The following is a 20,747-nucleotide window of genomic DNA, read 5'->3' as shown; positions in this document are numbered from 1 at the left end:
TTTTCAGCATCTGCATTTTTATTAAGAGAGTGTAGGCCCAGTCTGTTTAATGTCTGCTCATAAAACAAATCCACCATCCCAAGCATCAATCTAATTGCTATATCCTTTGTAAGGTAAGGAGACCAGTCCGTAATACAATACAAGCCATCCCCGAGTAACGAACTGATTCCGTTTTTTACAGACATCCATAAGTTGATTTTGTCCATATGTCAGTAAAAATACAAAACTCATTCGATACGGTAACCACGCCTCCACAGTATTGTAATGAATGGCATCAAAAGCACATAAGACTGATAAGAAAGAACATTTACTAAAAGTGGAGAGAGAGGGGAAATTAGTTCTACCGTTCATAGGAACAAATGTATGTTGGACTTTTGAATTTAATAACATTGTGGGCGTTCCTAAGTATGTAGGGGTGTCCATGTCATGCATTCATAACCCGGGGTAACGTGTATTTTGGATGCTATCTTCCTGGGGCCTGTGTTGGAGTGCTTCCTTCAAGAGACGTAGTGAATCTCTTGTTTTCAATTCTCTCCAGTAGTGAGATGACAACTCAAAATGAAATCGAATTTCATATAGAGAAATGCCTCATGAAAACCACTAATCAGTGAGTGCTGTTTTAACTCAGCTTGCATATCTGCGCAGTGAAGGGATGAAAGTGACAGAATGTGTTTGGGACCAGAGACTTAGGAACCAGGCTGGACCTGGGAGCAATGACCAAAAGACTAGGCTGGGCCATGGATCATGCACTAGAGACCCAAGACAGGACGGGGCATTTGGACCAAGGGGCAAGATACCCAGCCACTAGACTGGGGCTGGAACCAGGGACCCAAGACCCAGTGGCCACTCTGAGCTTGGGACCTAAGATCAGAGACCCAACAATCAGACTGTGGCAGGGACCAGGGACCATGTTGGGAAAAGTCCAGTCATCTTGGACATAATCTGAATCCAAGTCTACATGCCCAGATGAACTGTTCTGACGGGTACCAGGATTCAGCCAGACTGCTTGTCCCTATATCAAAAGCAGCAAACGCTAGAAATATTCAGCAGATCAGGTGGCAATTGAGGAAAATGTTAACCTTTTGGGTGGAAGAGCCTTTGTCAGAACTGGATTATAACATTGGGTTATGGTACCAGGGGTACAGGTTTACAACTGTATAACACAAGTACACCACTGCTGCTGTAGATTTGTCATTGTATGACATTGGGATACCGTCCTGGTGGATATAATTCTATAGCATCTTGGGTTCTGTGTGTATGGAGAACTGAACAGACTCAGCATAGAATATATTTCAAGGGCCTCGCCAGACTCATTGGCAAACTTCTGCTGACAGTTGTTACAAGCCAAATGGTAGTTGATCATGTGACTCTACTGTACTTAACAAGGTGGCAACCTTAAAGCCACAGGCACCCTTTGCAGCCAATACTCAATGCTGTTTACTACAGCATGACAGTAACTGTAATTTTAAAGGTCTGGTTCAGGCTGCAGCCTCCCTCATAGTTTTTTCATGTCAGAGACAGGTATGTGTACCTGAACTCAAGGGACTCCCAGTAAAGCTGATGCCTCAAAGTACAGTTGGCAAATTTAATATTACCGGCTCGCACATTCTAAGAGCTAGTTTAAGATTTCCTATTTGCTTTCAGCCAACAGCTTCGTTCTCCTTTTCGTCAGCTTTTTTATATTACAGTTGTGCCAGTGTTTCTGAGCACGGAATTGGTTGTAAAGAGCTTTGACCCACTTTCCTCTTTCTTTCCCTTTCTCTCTCTGAAGCACTACATTCCCCCTTCAAGCTTTCAATAAACACCCGCAGTTTAATGGGACAGAAATCCAAAGACAGTCAACACACTTTCCTTCAAAAGCTTTTATTTTTATGTAAAGCACTTCTTTTTCCTCTGAATGAATTTGAGCTGAGAATGGGGGCATCATTGGCCTCATCTTCAGTCTAAGAAATAATCCCGTATCCTTGTTTTCTCAATCCAGGGGAGGTAGGCAGTGGTTCTGGTAAATACACTGGGCTTGTTCTCACCAATGCAGCCAGTGGGTCCGAAGCTGACCACACCATGAACTTCCCACTTCCCTGAGCCGTTCTGACAGAGAAGAGGACCACCAGAGTCCCCCTGAAACACAAGACAGTGTGCAGTGAATTCCAGTTTGACACAATCATACACAGTGAACCTCAGAAGCCCACTATCACACACAGTGAATTCTGGTGACATTACATCACAATGAATCTCAGTAGCCCACCATCATATGCAGTAAACCCTGTATCACACCCGTGGATGAACCAAGATGCTTTTTATTAATGAGGTACATTAGCTTATCCATGATCTTTCACGGTGGAGCAAGCACAAGAGTCCTAATGGTCTTGTAGATGCTGCTTCTATTTCTTACGTTTTCACATTCTTATGGTTGAGCCATTACACTCAACCTTGTCCTAATACACGATTTTACAATGCAGGCTTCAAGACAGTGTCAGGATCAGGCACATTTGGAATTTTATGCAATCACATAGAATCATAGAATCATAGAACAGTACAGCACAATGCAGGCCCTTCGGCCCACAATGTTGTGCCGACCTTTAAACCTCGCCTAAGACTATCTAACCCCTTCCTCCCACATATCCCTCTATTTTAAATTCCTCCATATGCTTATCTAGCAATCTCTTGAATCTGACCAATGTACCTGCCTCACCACTGCCCCAGGCAGCGCATTCCACACCCCAACCACTCTCTGGGTAAAAAACCTTCCTCTGACATCTCCCTTCAACTTCCCACCCATTACTTTAAAGCTATGCCCTCTTGTATTGAGCATTGGTGCCCTGGGAAAGAGGCGCTGGCTGTCCACTCTATCTATTCCTCTTAATAATTTGTACACCTCTATCATGTCTCCCCTCATCCTCCTTCTCTCCAATGAGTAAAGCCCTAGCTCCCTTAGTCTCTCTTCATAATGCATACTCTCTAAACCAGGCAGCATGCTGGTAAATCTCCTCTGCACCCTTTCCAACGCTTCCACATCCTTCCTATAATGAGGCGACCAGAACTGGACACAGTACTCCAAGTGTGGTCTAACCAGAGTTTTATGGAGCTGCATCATTACCTCGCGGCTTTTAAACTCAATCCCACGACTTATGAAAGCTACCATCCCATAAGGTTTCTTAACTACCCTATCCACCTGTGAGGCAACTTTCAGTGATCTGTGGATATGAACCCCCAGATCCCTCTGCTCCTCCACACTACCCAGAATCCTGCCATTAACCTTGTACTCTGCCTTGGGGTTTGTCCTTCCAAAGTGTACCACCTCACACTTCTCCGGATTGAGCTCCATCTGCCACTTCTCAGCCCAGCTCTACATCCTATCAATATCCCTCTGCAGTCTTTGACAATCATCTACACTATCCACAACACCACCAACCTTTGTGTCATCTGCAAACTTGCAAACCCACCCTTCTACCCCCTCATCCAAGTCGTTAATAAATATCACGAAAAGTAGAGGTCCCAGAACCGATCCTTGTGGGACACCACTAGTCACAGCCCTCCAATCTGAATGCACTCCCTCCACCACAGCCCTCTGCTTTCTACAGGCAAGCCAATTCTGAATCCACATGGCCAAGCTTCCCTGGATCCCATGCCCTCCGACCTTCTGAAGAAGCCTACCATGTGGAACCTTGTCAAATACCTTACTAAAATCCATATAGACCACATCTACTACACTACCCTCATCAATCTGCCTGGTCACCTCCTAAAGAACACTATCAGGGTTGTGAGACACAATCTGCCCTTCACAAAGCCATGCTGGCTATCTCCAATCAGACCATGATTCTCTAAATGCTTGTAGATCCTATCTCTAAGAATCCTTTCCAACAGCTTGCCCACCACAGACGTAAGGCTCACTGGTCTATTGTTGCTGAAGCCTGCACACTTTTTGCAATTTCTCTCGCTGCAATGCTTCACCTCACCTCCAACAAACTTTGAATGGAATGGAGTTAATCTAAGGGATAAATGGAACTATGTACAACCTACTTCACCTCCACTTCTAGATCACCCCAACCTAATTTACTAAGTTGTGGTGTGTAGATAACACTTGCATTGGCGCACATTCAGAGACCAGGCTCCAAGTCCTCATCAACCCGTTCGCTAAAGCATACAAGAGAATGTCCTTACACTTAACCTTCTCAAAACAAAGGTCCTCTGCCAACCTGCCCCTGCTGCACAATATCACCCTCTGACAATAAAGGTCCATGGTGAGATTGTCAAAGATTTCATAGTCAAAGTTCATGATCTACTGGGCAGCAGTGATCCACACCTGCCTATACACCTCTAACTACTTAGAGCACTGGAGCGATACTTACCAACACTATCTCTGCAAAATCTTCTAAATCCGTTGGCAGAATAAGCAAATCAACATTAACAACCTCTCTTAGCTGAGAAACCAAGCATTGATGCCCTAGTTACATTCAGTATCCTCCATGTTGGACAGGCCAAATTGTTTGCTTGTCAAACACCAGACTCCCAAAACAGGCACCATTTTCTGAGTTTGGCCACAGAAAGAGATTACCAGGGGACAGAGAAAAAATGAGATGTTCTCAGTGTTTTCTTGCAGATATGTAACATACCCACCAATTTGTGGGTATCCTTGGCCTCTGACTGCTCAGAATGACAAGGAGAATTCGGGATTCTACTGAGATCCTTGAGTCCATTTGTTGGGAGCACACAGAAACCCAGCGTAAAAGACAGGTGAAACACATCACCTCCCAAACTGCCCATCTGTCCCTCATGTCAAGCACCTTCTACTCCGTCTGCGGCAGAGTCTGTAGATCCCAATTTATCCTCAAACACTCCAGAATGCACAGAACTGAGGAACTGCCTAGGGATAAGAAGAGGACTTCTTATATTGTCCAGACGGTAATCAGAAACTCTGGGCATACAGGTAATATAACTGGGGTTACCCCTGGACCCAGGGCTCACTGCCAGAAAGAAACGGTGGTTTTGAAAAGATGTTGCTGAAAAATGTTTTTCTCTTTTGTATGAAAATTCAAATTAACTTTACATCCCTGATCTATTTAAAAGGATGATACAAGGGTACAGAGGGGGAGCTGATAATGGGAATGGGTGATGTTAAAGTTCAACCTGATTCTTTCCAGTTACCTGGCAAGCGGCAGGAGGCCCCTCTGTATCTTTCAAGCCAGCACAAATCATTGTGCTACGCACTCGATCCCCCCAGAACTTCTTCATTTTGCAGGTCTGATGATCAATGATTGGCAATCTGGCTTGGTTCAGCACTTCAGATAGAGTGACATTTTCCTTTTGTACTGTGAAGAAGAGAGCATGTCAGACTTGACTGGCCAAATATCACACTGCTACTAATTTCTGGAATATCAACTGAGGCTTGCTTTCTCATGCTGTAGGGTGCTGATGTGGAAATCAATATTTAGCCTTGGTCAGGCGGTAGACGGTTGTGGGCTCGAGTCCTGTTCCAGAGGCACATAATCTAGGGCAACACTAGTGCAGTACTTTGCTGCACAGTCCTTAAACTTCCTCAACTTCCTTCTCAGGAGGGTATAAAAGATGCTCTGGCAATATTTTAAAAAAGAGCAGGGGATTTCCCATAGCCTCCCTGCAAATATTTATCCCTCAATCTATGTCACTTAAATAGATGATCAGCTCGTAATACTGTGTGTGAGGATATACTTTGCATAAATTAGCTGCCGCATTTCCTACATTAGATTAGTGATTACATTTCAAAAATATTTCATTCGCTGTAGACAAGCAGCCTGAAAGGCAGTATATAAATGTAACTTTTATTTACTGTCTTTGCAAATAACAACAGGGCTTAATCAGCGGATCCATAACCAGATTAGATTCTGCTGGTTCCTTAATCTTGCACATCATCACTCTGCCTTTTAATCACTTTCTTTTCTCAATCTAGCTCATTTTCTGGATAAATAAACTGAGATTTCTAAGCTCACACTTTTCTATACATTTTTCCTAACACTACGATTACCTAGAACGTGAGGAGAAGGCAAGGAACTTTTGACGTTATTAAATAGAAGAAAATATGATCCTTTGTTGTAATGTTTTGGTTCCCAGTTATCATTTCTGACCAGACTCTATCCCTCATGCTTTGGTTGAACAGCCCATCAGCTGAGCAAACTGTAGGAGGGATGACTTTCACAAAATCACAAGATCACAAGACAAAGGATCAGAAGTAGGCCATTCGGCCCATCGAGTCTGCTCCATGAGCTAAGCCAAACTATTCCTATCTAGCCCCAATTTCCGGACTTTTCCCCATATCCCTTGATACCTTGACTAATTAGATACCTATCAATCTCCTCCTTAAACACCCCCAATGATCAGGCCTCCACAGCTGTATGTGGCAAAGAATTCCATAAATCCACGACCCTCTGGCTAAAGAAATTTCTCATCATTTCTGTTTTAAATGGGTACCCTCTAATTCTAAGACTGTGCGCTCTAGTCCTGGACTCACCCACCAAGGGAAACAGCTTAGCCATGTCTACTCTGTCCAGTCCTTTCAACATTCTAAAGTTTCTATGAGATCCCTCTCATTCTTCTGTACTCCAGTGAGTACAGTCCAAGAGCCGACAAACTTTGTATTTTGATCATTGTAAATCAGCACTTTTACTTTAAAGAATCTTGCAAAGGCAAAAATGGAAGAAACAATATTAACAAATAATGTGTGCCAGATATTTTTGAGAGCTTAGAAGGACCTCAAGGTCAATTTGCCGTAGATGGTACCTCTTCAGAGAGAAAACTCTTATGGAAATAATGGAAAGGTAAAACATCAGGTGGTGCAGCAAACTCAGTCAGTGCTGTGAAAGTGCTGCTTTAGTTCATTTCCCACCAAGCCAGCCACTCTGAAAGAAACAAAATAAACAGAGGGGAAAAAAAGCTCACCTAATGGGACAAAAAAATTCCATGAATTTCCTCTCAAACTCTCTGAGCCATTGAGCAGATTCCAGGAAACTGTGATGACATGGATCACATCCCCTCTCCTCCTGTTTTGGATTTGAATCTATGTTTGAGAGGCAGATGAATTGTATGTCGTTGTCACCTATTCATCTGAGTTCCTTAAGTTCCCTCTTACCTCTGGTTGCACCCCACCCTGTGGCCCAACACCGTTGACCAGGCTGCAGTTGGCTGTCCTTCTTGGGCATGCAAGCATATCGGATATAGTTGCTTTGCGAAATGTCCGCTGCTGCCCTGACCAAGGCAATGTCATTGTCAATTTCACTATGGAGCTGGTAGCGAAAGCGTTCATGTTTGTAAACTCTTTTCACACGATAGATCTTCTCAGTTCGTTCTGAATGGTTCAGGTTGTGTTTACCAAGAACAATGCGCCAATTAGCAGTATCCATTGCTTTCCCTCTGGAATGGAGAATGATTTGAGTCAAGAGTCAAGCTTCAAATATAAATAGTTTAAAGTGGGAATTATTGAATTATCCTGTATTTCTAAATATAAATGGAGCCATCCGTACATCGACAAATGCATCTCAGTCATGTTGACCTTTGAATGTCGTCTAGCGACAGACATTTGTAGGATGCTGAATTCTTGGCGCTCTCCTGTCTCCACTGCCCAGCTCCCCCAGCCAACTATAACTCCCCAAACTAAGGAATGAGGCTATTAAAATGCAAGACCCAAAAACCTTGTCCTACATTGAGCCTGCTGGAGAATCATAGGTTATTATTTGGGCCTCTCAACCCATGGAAATGCATGTCATTTTCCAGCAAGGAAGTGGCATTTGTTGCTACAATGGAAATGGAATGCCTGGTGCCAATGACACCTTCCCTTCTCCCCTCCCAAGTGAGCTGTGTGTACTATTTGCCCTATTGTAAGGGGTCCAATCATTTTTGTTTTAACCTTCATGGATCCAAGCCATTACATTGGTCTGGACCTCTCCCCACTCCAATGCCACAGTGAAGTCCATGTTTTTGAGCACTCCAATCTTGTCCCTGATTCCACGCAGCTCAAGGATAAGAGAATTCTCAATGCAGGGAGCTCTTGCTGTGGTCATGCCCCCAGCTAAGTACAAAGCTCAATGCCTTTTGCATTGCTAGCTTTGTATGAAATAAATCCAAGGATACTGGTGGCCCAACCTTCACCTATGCCCTTCTGCCTGACTCAGTAATGCAGGCAAACCTCACGAGCCCTTTTATGGTATGTTATTCAAACACTTTGCCTCAAACCTTTTCTTACCTCTGAAAGCAATGTGCTGCAGTCAGGATCCAGTGACTGTGAATGAGCGTCCCTCCACATATGTGGCTGTAGAACCTACTCCCCCTGGGACGCACCTAGCATGAGAGAAAAACACGTAACTACAGCATCAGAGGAAAGTCAGGCGTGTTCTGTTGTCGCAAGTAATAGTCACTCCACACGTGCCAGGCAATGCCCATCATCCATAAGAGTGAGCCTAACCACTTATCCTTGACATTCAATGGCATTTCCGTAACTGACACCCCACCAATAGCACCCTTGGGAATACCACTGACCAGAAACTCAACTGAATTGACTATCACAGCTACAGGAGCAGTTCAAATGCTGGTTGACTTCCTGCAAGTGACTCACTTGAAGGCTCCTTAAAATGTTTTCTGCCACCAGCATTTCTGATCAACTTAATAGAATTTTCAAAAAGATAACAAGGAATGTCAATGACAGGAGAGCATTTGATGTTGATTTTAGTAAGGCACTTAATGAAAGTCCCACAAGGCAGAAAATAAAAGCCCATAGATATGAGGGAAGTGGCAGTTTGAACTAAAGTCGGCTCAGTGGTAGAAAGTGAAGGCTAAGGTTGATGGGAATTTTACTAAATGTGGTGGGGTGCCACAAGGTTCAGTACAAGGCACCTTGCTTTGCTGTAGTATGCAGAAATGATTTTGATTTAAATGCAAGCCTCAGAATTTTGTTCATAATACCAAAACTGGCAGCGTATTTGATAGTAAGGAAGTTTCAGCAGATAGGAAAATATGGGTGGGCTTTTTAGGTTGTTACAAAGTAGCAAATACAATTCATCCCGAAGGAATATCAGGATGGCAATGGAAGAGCCATGACATGTAGGGGTCTGTACAAGAGGTCGAAGTGGCATTAACCTGAAGTCCATTTTTGGATCACAGGGACTTGATGGGCCAAATGATCTGCTTTTGTGCTGTCTGGTTCAATGATCTATAATGCACATCAAGAGTGTGATGGAATACTCTCCACCTGCTTAGATGGATGCAGCTCTAACACCATGGAAGAAGATCGACACCAACCACAACAAAAAGCTCTCTTGATTGGTATCCTATCCACCAAATTGATTTCCTCCACCACCTGTACACCATGGCTGCAATGTGTGCTGTCTACAAAATACACTGCTGTTATGCGACTAGATTGTTCTGATAGCATATCTGTGAAATGTGCCATCAAGAAGGGCAGCATCTGTATTGGAAAACCACTACCTGCAGGTTTCTCTCTGTATCACAGACCTTACTGACATGGATATATAATGCTGCTCATTCATCCTCGCCAAGTCTAATCTTGGAGCTCCTCACCAAACAGCACTGAGGGAAAACTTTTACAGGGTGACTTGCTACCATTTTCTCAAGGGCTATTAGAGAATGACAGTAATTGCTGACCTTGTCACCATTGCGCACAAATCGTCCAGTAAATTAATAAAAAGATAGACTTTATAGACTAGAGTTAAATTGATCTTTGAAACATGAGTCACTGATATCGAAAGTGGGAATAGAAGAGGTAAAATGAGTTTTCATTACCTGCTTATCTGGAAACTGAAGCAATTAAGACTTTCATTTTGCTTTCAGCTGTGCTTTTTAACATGTAAGTAATATAACTGGGCTTTTCATAGTACTTGCTTATTAAGAGTGGGTGTCTAATCATGTCAGGGATGTGTTTTGTCTTCCCACATTTTCAATTAAACTGTAATTAGCAAATAAAAGCCAACTGTGAATAAAATTGTTCCCACTGTAAAAATTTACTTAAATTTTAACTGGTGGAAAAATGGTAAGTACAGGTCGTGCCCCTCCACACCACCACCATCCCCAACCCACACCTTCCACACTTTTATGCTCAGGATATCAAACAACAACCAGACCACAAATTGTCCCATTCCCTTTGGGTAATTGGTGAGTTAAAGGGTGCACCTAGGAAGCAATAGCTGTTGGAAATACTTTTGTAGGTTTTTGTGGATCCCTACAACCACAAGAAAACTTTACTTACAGTTTTTTGAGAATCCTGGGGTGGTCTTTTCAAGGGTTCTTGTGAGCAGAACACCCTTTCCAAGCACAGCTACCCAAACATTGCACCAGGGTCTTAGAAGCCCAACTTTCATGCCTTATTGGTAGACAAGGCAGAGGCTTCCAGGACTGGGTGGAAATAGAGATGGATGCATCAACAGCTGGAAGGAGGTGGTTCATGCTGCCATTTTTCTTCATAATCAGTTCATTCTTGCACAACTGAAACTGATCTTGAAGTCGAGTGGGAGATAAAGTTCCTATCCGCTCTTCCCCTCCCCTTGTGTCATAGTCCATGGTAATAGATAGTTACTCCCAATTTATGTCACTTATAGTTCCTGTGCCAGTCATTCTTGTGACTTTTATGAGGTTGTAAGGTCAGCTTAGCATTAAAGAGATTTTTTATCTCACATTAAAGCACTAATTTTGTGAGATTTATATGTAATAGTGAGAGCATATTTAGAAACATGGAAACATAGAAAACCTACAGCACAATTCAGGCCCTTCGGCCCACAAAGCTGTGCCAAACATGTCCCTATCTTAGAAATTACTAGGCTTACCCATAGCCCTCTATTTTACTCAGCTCCATGTACCAATCTAACAGTCTCTTGAAAGACCCTATTGTATCCGCTTCTACCACCGTTGCCGGCAGCCCATTCCACAAACTCACCACTCTCTGGGTAAAGAAACTTACCCCTGACATCCCCTCTATGCCTACTCCCCAGCACCTTAAACCTGTGTCCTCTTGTGGCCACCATTTCAGCCCTGGGGAAAAGCCTCTGACTATCTACCCAATCAATGCCTCTCATCATCTTATACACCTCTGTCAGGTCCCCCCTCATCCTCCATTGCTCCAAGGAAAAAAGGCCGAGTTCGCTCAACCTGCTTTCATAAGGCATGCTCCGCATTCCAGGCAGCATCCTTGTAAATCTCCTCTGCACCCTTTCTATGGCTTCCACTTCCTTCCTATAGTGAGGCGAGCAGAACTGAGCACAGTACTCCAAGTGGGGTCTGACCAAGGTCCTATATAGCTGCAACAATACCTCTCGGCTCCTGTTTGTGTCCTGGATGTTCATTGAGAACTGGGATGGTGACTAGGACCAGGAACACAAGTTTCTGAAAGAATAGGGAAAGGAAGCTGGATATCTTTGTTAAACAAGGAAGGAATCAGCAAGGTGCACAAGAGCTCATGATATTAGGGCACGTGTATTAGCATGGATTGAAGACTGGTATACAGAAGACAGAGAGTCAGAATAAACAGGTCTTTCTAAGGCTAGAAGGACGTAACTAGTGCAGTGCCCCAAGAACCAGATCTTGGCACTCAATTATTTATGATTTATATTAATGACCTGGAGGAGGGAACAGAGTGAGTTATTTGTGTTTGCCGATAACACAAAATTAGATGGGAGGGCAGATTGCAATGAGGATATTAGGACTCTGCAACAAGATATAGATAGGTTACGTGAGTGGATAAAAACTCGGCAAATTGAGTGTAATGTGGGTCGGCTAAGAAGAATCCAAAAGCAGACAATTGTCTAAATGGAGAAAGACTGCAGATGAGCAAAGCTGAGAGGGATTTAGATGTACTTGTGCACGAACGGCAAAAGGTTAGCAGGCAGGTACAGCAAGTGTTGAGGCAGGCAAATGGCACATTGGCCTTTATTATAAGAGGTTTTAAGTGTAGAAATAGGGAAGTATTTGTTATAACCGTACAGGTTGGTAGAGTAGCACAGCTGGTAGAGCTGCTGCCTCACAGCTCCAGTGACCCGGGTTCAAACCTGACCTCTGGTACTATATATGTTGAGCTTGCACTTCTCCCTGTGACTACATGGATTTCCACTGGGTACCTCAGTTTCCTCCCACATTCTAAAGATGTGCTGGGTGGTAAGTTAATTGGTCACTCTAAATTGCCCCTAGTATAACAGGAGAGTTGACGGAAATAGAACATAGGTCATAGAACACTACAGCACAGTCCAGGCCCTTCGGCCCACAATGTTGTGCCGACATTTTATCCTGCTCTAAGATGTATCTAACCCTTCCCTCCCACATAGCCCTCTATTTTTCTATTATAGGTCACAGGGAAAATAACTGGAGGAGTGGAATTGCTTTGTGAGCTAGCATAGACTCGGTGAGCTGAATGATGTCCTTCTGTGTCAGAAGGAAATATGGGAGTTGGTGAGGCCAGATCTGGAGTCTTATGCACAGTTTTTGTCCCTTTATTTAAGAAAGGATATACTGGTATTTATGACAGTCCAGAAGAGACTCATTGGGCGTATTCTTGGGAAGAGAATTATCAATGGATAAAAAAGTTAAATCTTTATCCTTCGGTATTTAGAAAAATGAGGAGTGATCTTGTTGAAACAGATCCTTAAGGAGCATTAAAGGGTAGATGTTGAAATGTTTCCACTCGTGGAATAATCTCTAATGAGGGGATATAGTTACAAGATAAGGAGGCAGTCATTTAAAAGTGAGGTGCATAAGAACTTCGTCTCGCAGGCTATATCATTGGCATATTTAAAGAAGTAGATACATATTTAAAATCGCAGGGAATTGAGGGCTATGGAGGACTGGCACAGAAAAGGTGATGAGGTCAGGGACAGATCGGCCATGATCACATTGAATGGCGGAGCAGGCTTGAGGGGCCGAGTGGCCTAAACCTCCTACTTTCTTATGTTCTTATGAGACTGCACAACATTATTTCATCCATGACTTCAAAGATCAAGTCTGTACTTTTTATTCCCTAAGGAATATTATATTCCTGTTTCTGTGACCTGTGGTTGTATTGAGTGAGGGTCCACACAGGCACGGTAGTGTAGCGGTTAGCGTAACACTTTACAGCACCAGCGACCTGGGTTCAATTCCGGCCATTGCCTGTAAGGAGTTTGTATGTTCTCCCCGTGTCTGCATGGATTTCCTCCGGGTGCTCCGGTTTCCTCCCACATTCCAAAGATGTACGGGTTAGGAAGTTGTGGGCATGCTATGTTGGTGCCGGAAGTGTGACGACACTTGCGGGCTGCCCTCAGAACACTCTATGTAAAAAGATGTATTTCAGTGTGTGCTTCAATGTACAAGTGACTAATAAAGATATCTTATCTTATTGACAGAAGAAGTAGTACTTATAACAAACTACTGTTGTTGCAAGTTTCTCTTCAAAGATATTTCTTTTTTTTTGTCTGTCTGATCAAGGCTCTTAAGAGAACTAATGGAAGCCTTCCAAATTATGAAGGATTTTGTTAAGGTGAAGGAAGAAAGCCCATTTCTACTAGTTGGTACATTGGAACCAGAGGGCTACATTCCAATTTGTCATTAACAAAGGTCTAACCAGAAATGCTTTTAGAAGCAGAATTTATAACAACTTTTAAAAAGGATTAATACTTGAAAAAGAGAAGGCAAGAGAATTTTATGAACTCAGTGGGGAGCTGACCATTATGACCCCTGTTACAAAAGCCAGAATAGCCTCTCGCAGAAAATTCTCATATCCATGCATCCCCACACCTTGTTTGGTTGTTTACCTGTAGAGAGACCTGCCATGGCAGGAATGTGGACGTGCCTCATTCCCAGATACGATCCTTCCAGCTACATTCGGCAAGAACTGTGGGATGCCGCAGTCCTGTGGCCAGTCTGAAAACCCGACAAATGTAGATATCAGCAAGGCATTCCTCTCAACATTTAGATGTCTGAATAACACTCTATCAGTCTGTTCATCTGTCTAAACTGTGCCAAACTAGAAAGATTGAACAGGGCCAGGAGTCTTCTGATAGTGAAAGGCTGAGAAGAGACAGGTGGAGATCTTGGGTTTGTGAAAATGGTTTGATAGGGTGAACAGAAGGAGAGAGTTCTATTTGTGGAGGATAGTGCCAAAAGTACAAAGACAGTCACTAATCAATCCAATAGTGAATTTAGAGAGACTTAATTATCTAGAGTTGGCAATTATGTGGAACTCACTGTCACACTGAGTAGTTGAGGTGAGTAATGTGATGACTTTAAAAGGGGAAGATGGATGTGCATTTGAGAAAAAGGAATAGAAAATCAATAGGATTGGATGAATCGGAAGAGAGGAAAAATATATGGAGCATAAACTCTTGAATAGACTACATGTACCCAAATTGTCTGTTTCTGTGCTGTAAACTCTAAAATAATTCTCTGCAGTGGTGCAGCTAGTAGAGCAGCTGCCTCACAGCTGCAGCAGCCCAGTTTGATCCTGACCTCGGGTGCTCTCTGTGTGGAGATTGTATGTTCTCCGTGTGACCACTGGATGCTCCAGTTTCCTCCCACATCCTAAAAACATGATAGTTTGCAGGTTAATTGGCCTCTGTAAATTATCCCTAGTGTTTGGGTAGACTTTGGGGTTGGGGGGAGGGGGGAAGTTTGGGGGCTTGGAATGTGGGGAGAATCAAATGGGTTACAGTGGGATTACCATAAATGGGTGCTTGCTGGTCGGGGGCAGACACAATGAGCCAATGTGCCTGTTTCCATGCTGGATCTCTCTGTGACATACTTATTATGACACAGAGGAAAGCCATTTGACTCATCGTTGTCCATGACTCTAAACTGAGTAATCCCTTCACTGCAATATCTCCTCATCTTATTCCCCTGTAGCCTGCAACAAGTTCTCTCTCACATGTCCACCAACTTCCCTGTTTTTAATCCTTTTCCCACTTACCTACATTAAGGGGCAAGTTACAGCAGCCGGTTAACTTACCAACCAGCTTCTCTGAGATGTGAGAAGAAACCAGAGCACTTGAAGGAAACCTTTGTGGTCACAGGAAGAACAAGTAAACTCCACAAGACAGCAGCGGAAGTCAGAATCGAACCAGGGTTCCTGGAGCTGTGAGGCAGCAGCACTAACACTTAACATTCAGTAGCTGATTGCTGATCCACATTAGCATTACTTAGGTTAGGAAATGATTTTTGACCTTTTTCATTGAGAAGACAATTTCACTGCTCTTACCTAGATATCCAACTTTGTGCTGAAGACCATTCCCAAAATAAAAGGCATGACTTATAGCCAATACAAGAACAATCAGAGGCACACTCTGATTCATGTTCAGCAACCATCCATCGTGTGATTCCAAACATCCCAGCCTTTGCTCACTAATTTATATAAGTGCAGAATACACAGAAGCCTTCATGTGACTCCATTGCCACCATTGTCCCAGGATTAGCTGCTCTACTGTACAACAACAAAACATGAACCAAGAATGGGCCCAGATGCTTCTGGGTGGCCTGTGCACCTGTTCGTCAGCCAATCCCATAGTGAGTCAGTAGTTTCAGTGATGGGTTGACTGACCATGCACAAACAGCTGGATCAGAGACTGTGTATTGTGTTCTAGAAAGTATTTCTTTGGGAAATGAACTGGAAGCAGAAATGAGGCCCCTTTCACAGTCTGTAACACCAGGATTCCAATTCTTCTTGTATCATTTTGAGTGTTCATCTTTGATTGTTCATTTTAAAATTATGGTGTAGGTTAAGGTAGATTATACCTTTAGAGCACTCTTAAAACAACCTTAAAAGACACCTTTGTTGTATCTGTGGATGAGTACCAGCTTGACCTTGGGAAAAGCCCTGACTGAATTCCAAGAGATGTTCTCACTTCACTGCTATAAGAAGTAGAAGCAGGAATAAACCATTCAGCACCTTGTGCCTGCTTCACCTTTCAATGAGCTCATGATGATTTACCTCAGTGACACTTTACTGCACTAACCACATATCCCTCGATTCCCTTAAAATCTAAAAATCTTGAATAAACTCAGCAACTGAATCACAAAAAATTATCAGGCAGGTGCAGCAAGTAGTTAAGAGGGAAAATGGCATATTAGCCTTTATCGCAAAGGGTTGGAGTTTAGAAATAGGGAAGTTCTGTTACAATTGCGCAGGGCATTGTTAAGATACTGCACACAGTTTTGGTCTCCCAGACTATAAAAGGATATAGTAACATTGGAGGTAGTCCCAACAGAAATTCACCTGGCTGACTCCTGGAATGAGAAGATTGTCCCATCAAGGGTTCAGGTTGGGATTATATTCTTATAATATAGGGTAACCTAATTGAGACACATAAGATCCTGAGGGGGTATGAAAGGGTAGATCTTGAGAAGTTTTCACTAGTGGGAAAGTCTTGAATGAGGGGATATAGTTACAAAATAAGGAGCTGGGTCATTTAAAAATGAGGTGTGTAGAAATTTCTTTTCACAGAGAGTGGTGAGGGTAGTGAATCTCTGGAGTTCTCTACCCCAGAGGATTGTGGAGGCCAGATCATTCAAAGTATTTAAGATGGAGGTAGATATATTTTTCAAAGTTTGGGGAATTGAGGGCATAAATTGATATAAATTTGATATAAATTGTCAACAACTGGGGCCCTAGTACTGATCCTGTTGCTCCACCTCCTTGTCTGTTGACCAATCTTCAATCATGCCAGTATATTACTCCCCATAAAGTGTGCTCTAATTTTGTTCAATTATCTCTCGCCAGGCCCCTTATTGAAGACCTTCTGAGGGTCGAAATGCACCACTTGATCTATTTGCCTTTATGTATCCTGCAAGTTACAAATAGCCTCTAGAAATCTCAATGGATTTGCTAAATAAAATATCCCTTTCATTAGTCCCAATCTCTTCCCAATCCCACTATTATTTTCCAAGTGCCTAGTTACAACGTCCTTCATAATGGATTCTGGATGTCAGAAATGAACTACCAGATTTGAAGAATTCATACCACAGCATCCTGGATGGATGTCCCACCATGCACTTAAAACATCATCCAAAACACAACTATTGTATATCATGCCCTGTTGTCCCCATTAAGGAGCAGGTCTTGCTATGTCCAGCAAGTGGTGCAGCAAGTGGTGTCTCATAGTTGCAGTGACCTGGGTTTGATCCTGACCAATGCTGTCCATGTGGAGTTTGCATGTTCTCCCCATGAGTGCTTTGGTCCTCTCCATTTCCATTACCTCCCCTCCAAGCCCTGGGTGTTCCAGTTTTCTTCCTCATCCCAAGTATATGCTGGTTTGTAGGTAAATTCACTAATGTAAATAACCCTTTTTGAAGGTGAACAATAAGAGAATTTGGGGTGGGAGGAGGGGTGGGGTGGGAGTGGTAGTGAAAGGGTATGTGGGAGAGGGAAGTAAGTGGAGAATGATAAGATCAGTCTGAGAACCAGCATAGACTTGATGGGCGCACCCTGCTGTGTATGATCATACTTTGCTCTGTACATTGAGGAGCACACCCTGCTCTGCCCATTGGAGAGGACATCCTACTGTGCCCATGAATGATCACACCTTGCTGTCCTATTTATGGGTACATCCTCCTGTGCCCATTGAAGAGCATGCACTGTTATGGCCATAATAGAGCACATCCGGATGTGTCCATTGAAGAGCATACCCATTGTCAATCACATTCTGCTGCATCTCTGTTGCACCCTTAGTTGAGTGTCTCCTGTTACACCCTTCAAGCAGCCTCACTGTACTGCATTCAGATACATCTAAATGGTCAGTCACACTAACCCTCTTTTTAATTCTCTCCACAAAACTGATGTGTGAATAATAACTTCATGTTTTGACAGTCCTTTCTTCTTAAATGATGCAGTGATACTTGCACTTATACAATGCAACTGAACAGTTATTGAAACAGAAGAGTTTAGGTAAATAATGAAACTTCCTTTAGCTTGTTTACAAAACAAGAAAGCAGGGTATTTTTAAATTGTTGACAGATTTGGTAATGTTGATCTTCAAAGGGAACTAGGTGTTCCTGAACAGAAATTATTGAGAACTATTGTGCAGGCAGCAATTAGGAAAGCAAATGATATGTTGACCTCCAATAAGAGAGGATCTGAGTACAGAAGTAAAAATGTCATTGCAATTACAAAGGGCCTTGATGAGACGTACCTGAAGTATTGCATAGAGTTTTGGTCTCCTCACCTATAAGTATATAGTGGGAGTGAACAATGATTCACCAGACTCTCTCTTCAATGGAGGGTTAGGCATATGAGATGAGACTAAGTAAACTAGGCCTACATTCTCTAGAATTTAGAAGAAGGAGAGGTGAACTCATTGAAACTCACAAAACTCTTAGAGAATTGGACAGTGGTGGATGCAGGGAGGATGTCTCCCCCAGCTGAGGAGTCTAGAACCAGAGGGCAGTTCCAGAATAATGGATGGACCATTCAGAACTGAGATGAGGAGCTCTTTTTCACTCACATGGTGGTGAGTCTACCCCAGAGAGCTTTGGATGCTCAGTCATTGAATTTGTTCAAAACAGAGACAGATGGATTTCTGGACATTAAGGGAAACAAGGAATATGGGGGAGGTGACAGAAAATGAATCTGAGGTACAAAATCAACAATGATCTTGATGAATGCCAGTGAAGGCTTGAAGAGCCAGATGGCCTGCTAATCCTAATCCTTATGCTCTTATTTACCTATTTATTTTAATTCCCAATGGTGGAAACTATAAATCTGTTCATTTCCATTCTCTCTGTTAATATATATTTACACGTCACCTGCCAGTTCTTGCTCCACCCCTTCCGTCTTGTCCAGATGAAGGGTCTTGGCCCAAAACGTGGACTGTCCATTTCCCTCCGTAAATGCTGCCTGACCTGCTGAGTTCCTCCAGCGCTTTTTGTGTTCCTCCTGAAGGGTTATTTTCTGCTTTCCTCGTATCTCTGCTAAGCTATCATTTAACAAAACCAAAATGCTGATAATGTTGGAAATCTGAAATAAATACAGAAAATTCTGGAGACACCCAACAGGTCATTCAACATCTCTGGAAAGAGTCACTGAGTTAACTTTTCAGCTTGTTCGAAATAAACAATTTTTTTTAAGGTGCAGCAAATAAGAGAGGAGGTTAGAAAAAACACAGGAGGGGCTGAGTTAAGGTAGAATGCAGGAGATATTTAATGATGAAGGCACATTTAACACATCTTCCTTTTCTTTATTTTGAAGTGCAATATTAGATAAGAACAAAAGGAGGCTTATCGACCCTTTGAACCTACTCTGCTATTCAATTTGGCTGATCCAATTCTGGTTTCGAGACCACTTTTCCGCTCTCTCTCTGTCCTCTCAGCTTCCTCATTATTCAAATGTCTGTCAGTCTCTACGTTGAATATATTTAATGACTCTGCCTCCACAGTTCACTGGGGGCGAGAATTCCAAAGTGTCACGACCCTCTGATGGAAGAAGTGCCCCCTCACTCTTTGCCTTAAGTGGGTGATCCCTCAAGCTGAAATCATGCTCCTCAGGTTTAGAAACCCCCCCCACTCAGGCAAGCATCATCTCAGCATCTACCTTGTCAGTACCCCTCAGAATCTTTTATGTTTCAATAAGATCACTTCTCATTCTCCTGAACCCCAGTGTGTATAGGCCCAACCTGCACAACCTCTCCACACTTGTCAACCCCTTCACCTCAGAAGCCTTCTCTGCATACCTCCAATGCAAGCATATCCTTGCTTAAACATGGAGACAAAAACTGTCCACAGTACTTCAGATGCAGCCTCACCTGTGCTCTGTACAGTCGCATCAGAATTTCCTACTTTCCATTGCTAAGAATATGGATATTCCATACCCCTAACAATAAAGATAACATTTCATTGGTCTTCCTAATTACTTTTTGTACCTGCTTGTTGACCCTTTGTGCTTCATGCATTAAGACCCTCAGGTCCCCTTGGAACATAACATTTTGTAGGTTTACTCCAATTAAATATTAATTTGCTTTTTCACTTTTCCTTCCAAAATGGATAACCTTACATTTTTCCACATTGTTCTCCATTTGCCAACTTTTTGCCCATTCACTTAATTTGCATGGCTCACTTATCTCTTTGTCGGCTTCTTGAGTCCTCTTCGCAACTTGCTAACCCACCTATCTTCGTATCATCAGCAAACATGGAGAATCCACTTGGGTCACTCCATTCAAGTCATTCATATACTTTGTTAATTGTTGAGAACTCAGCACTGACCCCAGTAATTATTGACTGCCAATCCAAAAATGACATTATTTGCACACTCTGTTTTTATTAGTTAATTCCCTATGCATGCCAGTATATTTGGCTACATACTTAGTCCCTTCATCCAAGTCAGTAGCACAGATTATAAAGAGTTGAGGTCCCAGCACTAATCCCTATGGCACCACACTGGTTACTGATTACCAATCCAAAAATAATCAATTTATCTCGATTCTCTGCTTCTGTTAGCTAATCCCCTATGCATGCCAACACGTCACCCCCAATGCTGTGTGCCATTATCTTGTGTAGAAGCCTTTTTATGTGGCACCTTATCAAATGCCTTCTGGGAATCTAAATATACTACATCTACTGGTTGCCTTTTATCCCCTTGCTTATTATATCCTCATAGAATTCTAGCAAACTTGTCAAACACAATTTCCCTTCAATAAAACACGTTGCCTCTGCTTGATTGATGATTTTCTAATGTCCTGCTATTACCTCCTTTACAATTAAGTATTTTCCTAATGATAGATAGCCTATAATTTTCTGTTTTCTATCTCTCTCTCTCTCTCTCTCTC

At 42.7% G+C, this 20,747-nt stretch overlaps 1 protein-coding gene across 1 annotated transcript; it reads right to left on the bottom strand.

Annotated features, from left to right (window-relative positions):
• Positions 1-1,938: 1,938 nt before the first annotated feature.
• Positions 1,939-15,287, bottom strand: LOC127584563 (chymotrypsin-C-like). Its single transcript, XM_052041335.1, is given in 7 exon segments — positions 1,939-2,118; positions 5,146-5,309; positions 7,103-7,383; positions 8,213-8,307; positions 13,755-13,777; positions 13,780-13,863; positions 15,194-15,287. Coding segments are annotated over 7 exon segments (921 nt in total).
• Positions 15,288-20,747: the final 5,460 nt, after the last annotated feature.

Source organism: Pristis pectinata, chromosome 30 (assembly GCF_009764475.1).
Source record: "Pristis pectinata isolate sPriPec2 chromosome 30, sPriPec2.1.pri, whole genome shotgun sequence".
Classification (NCBI taxonomy): Eukaryota; Metazoa; Chordata; class Chondrichthyes; order Rhinopristiformes; family Pristidae; genus Pristis; species Pristis pectinata.
The sequence above is the reverse complement of the archived record's forward strand: the minus strand, read 5'-3'. Positions and strand labels throughout refer to the sequence as shown.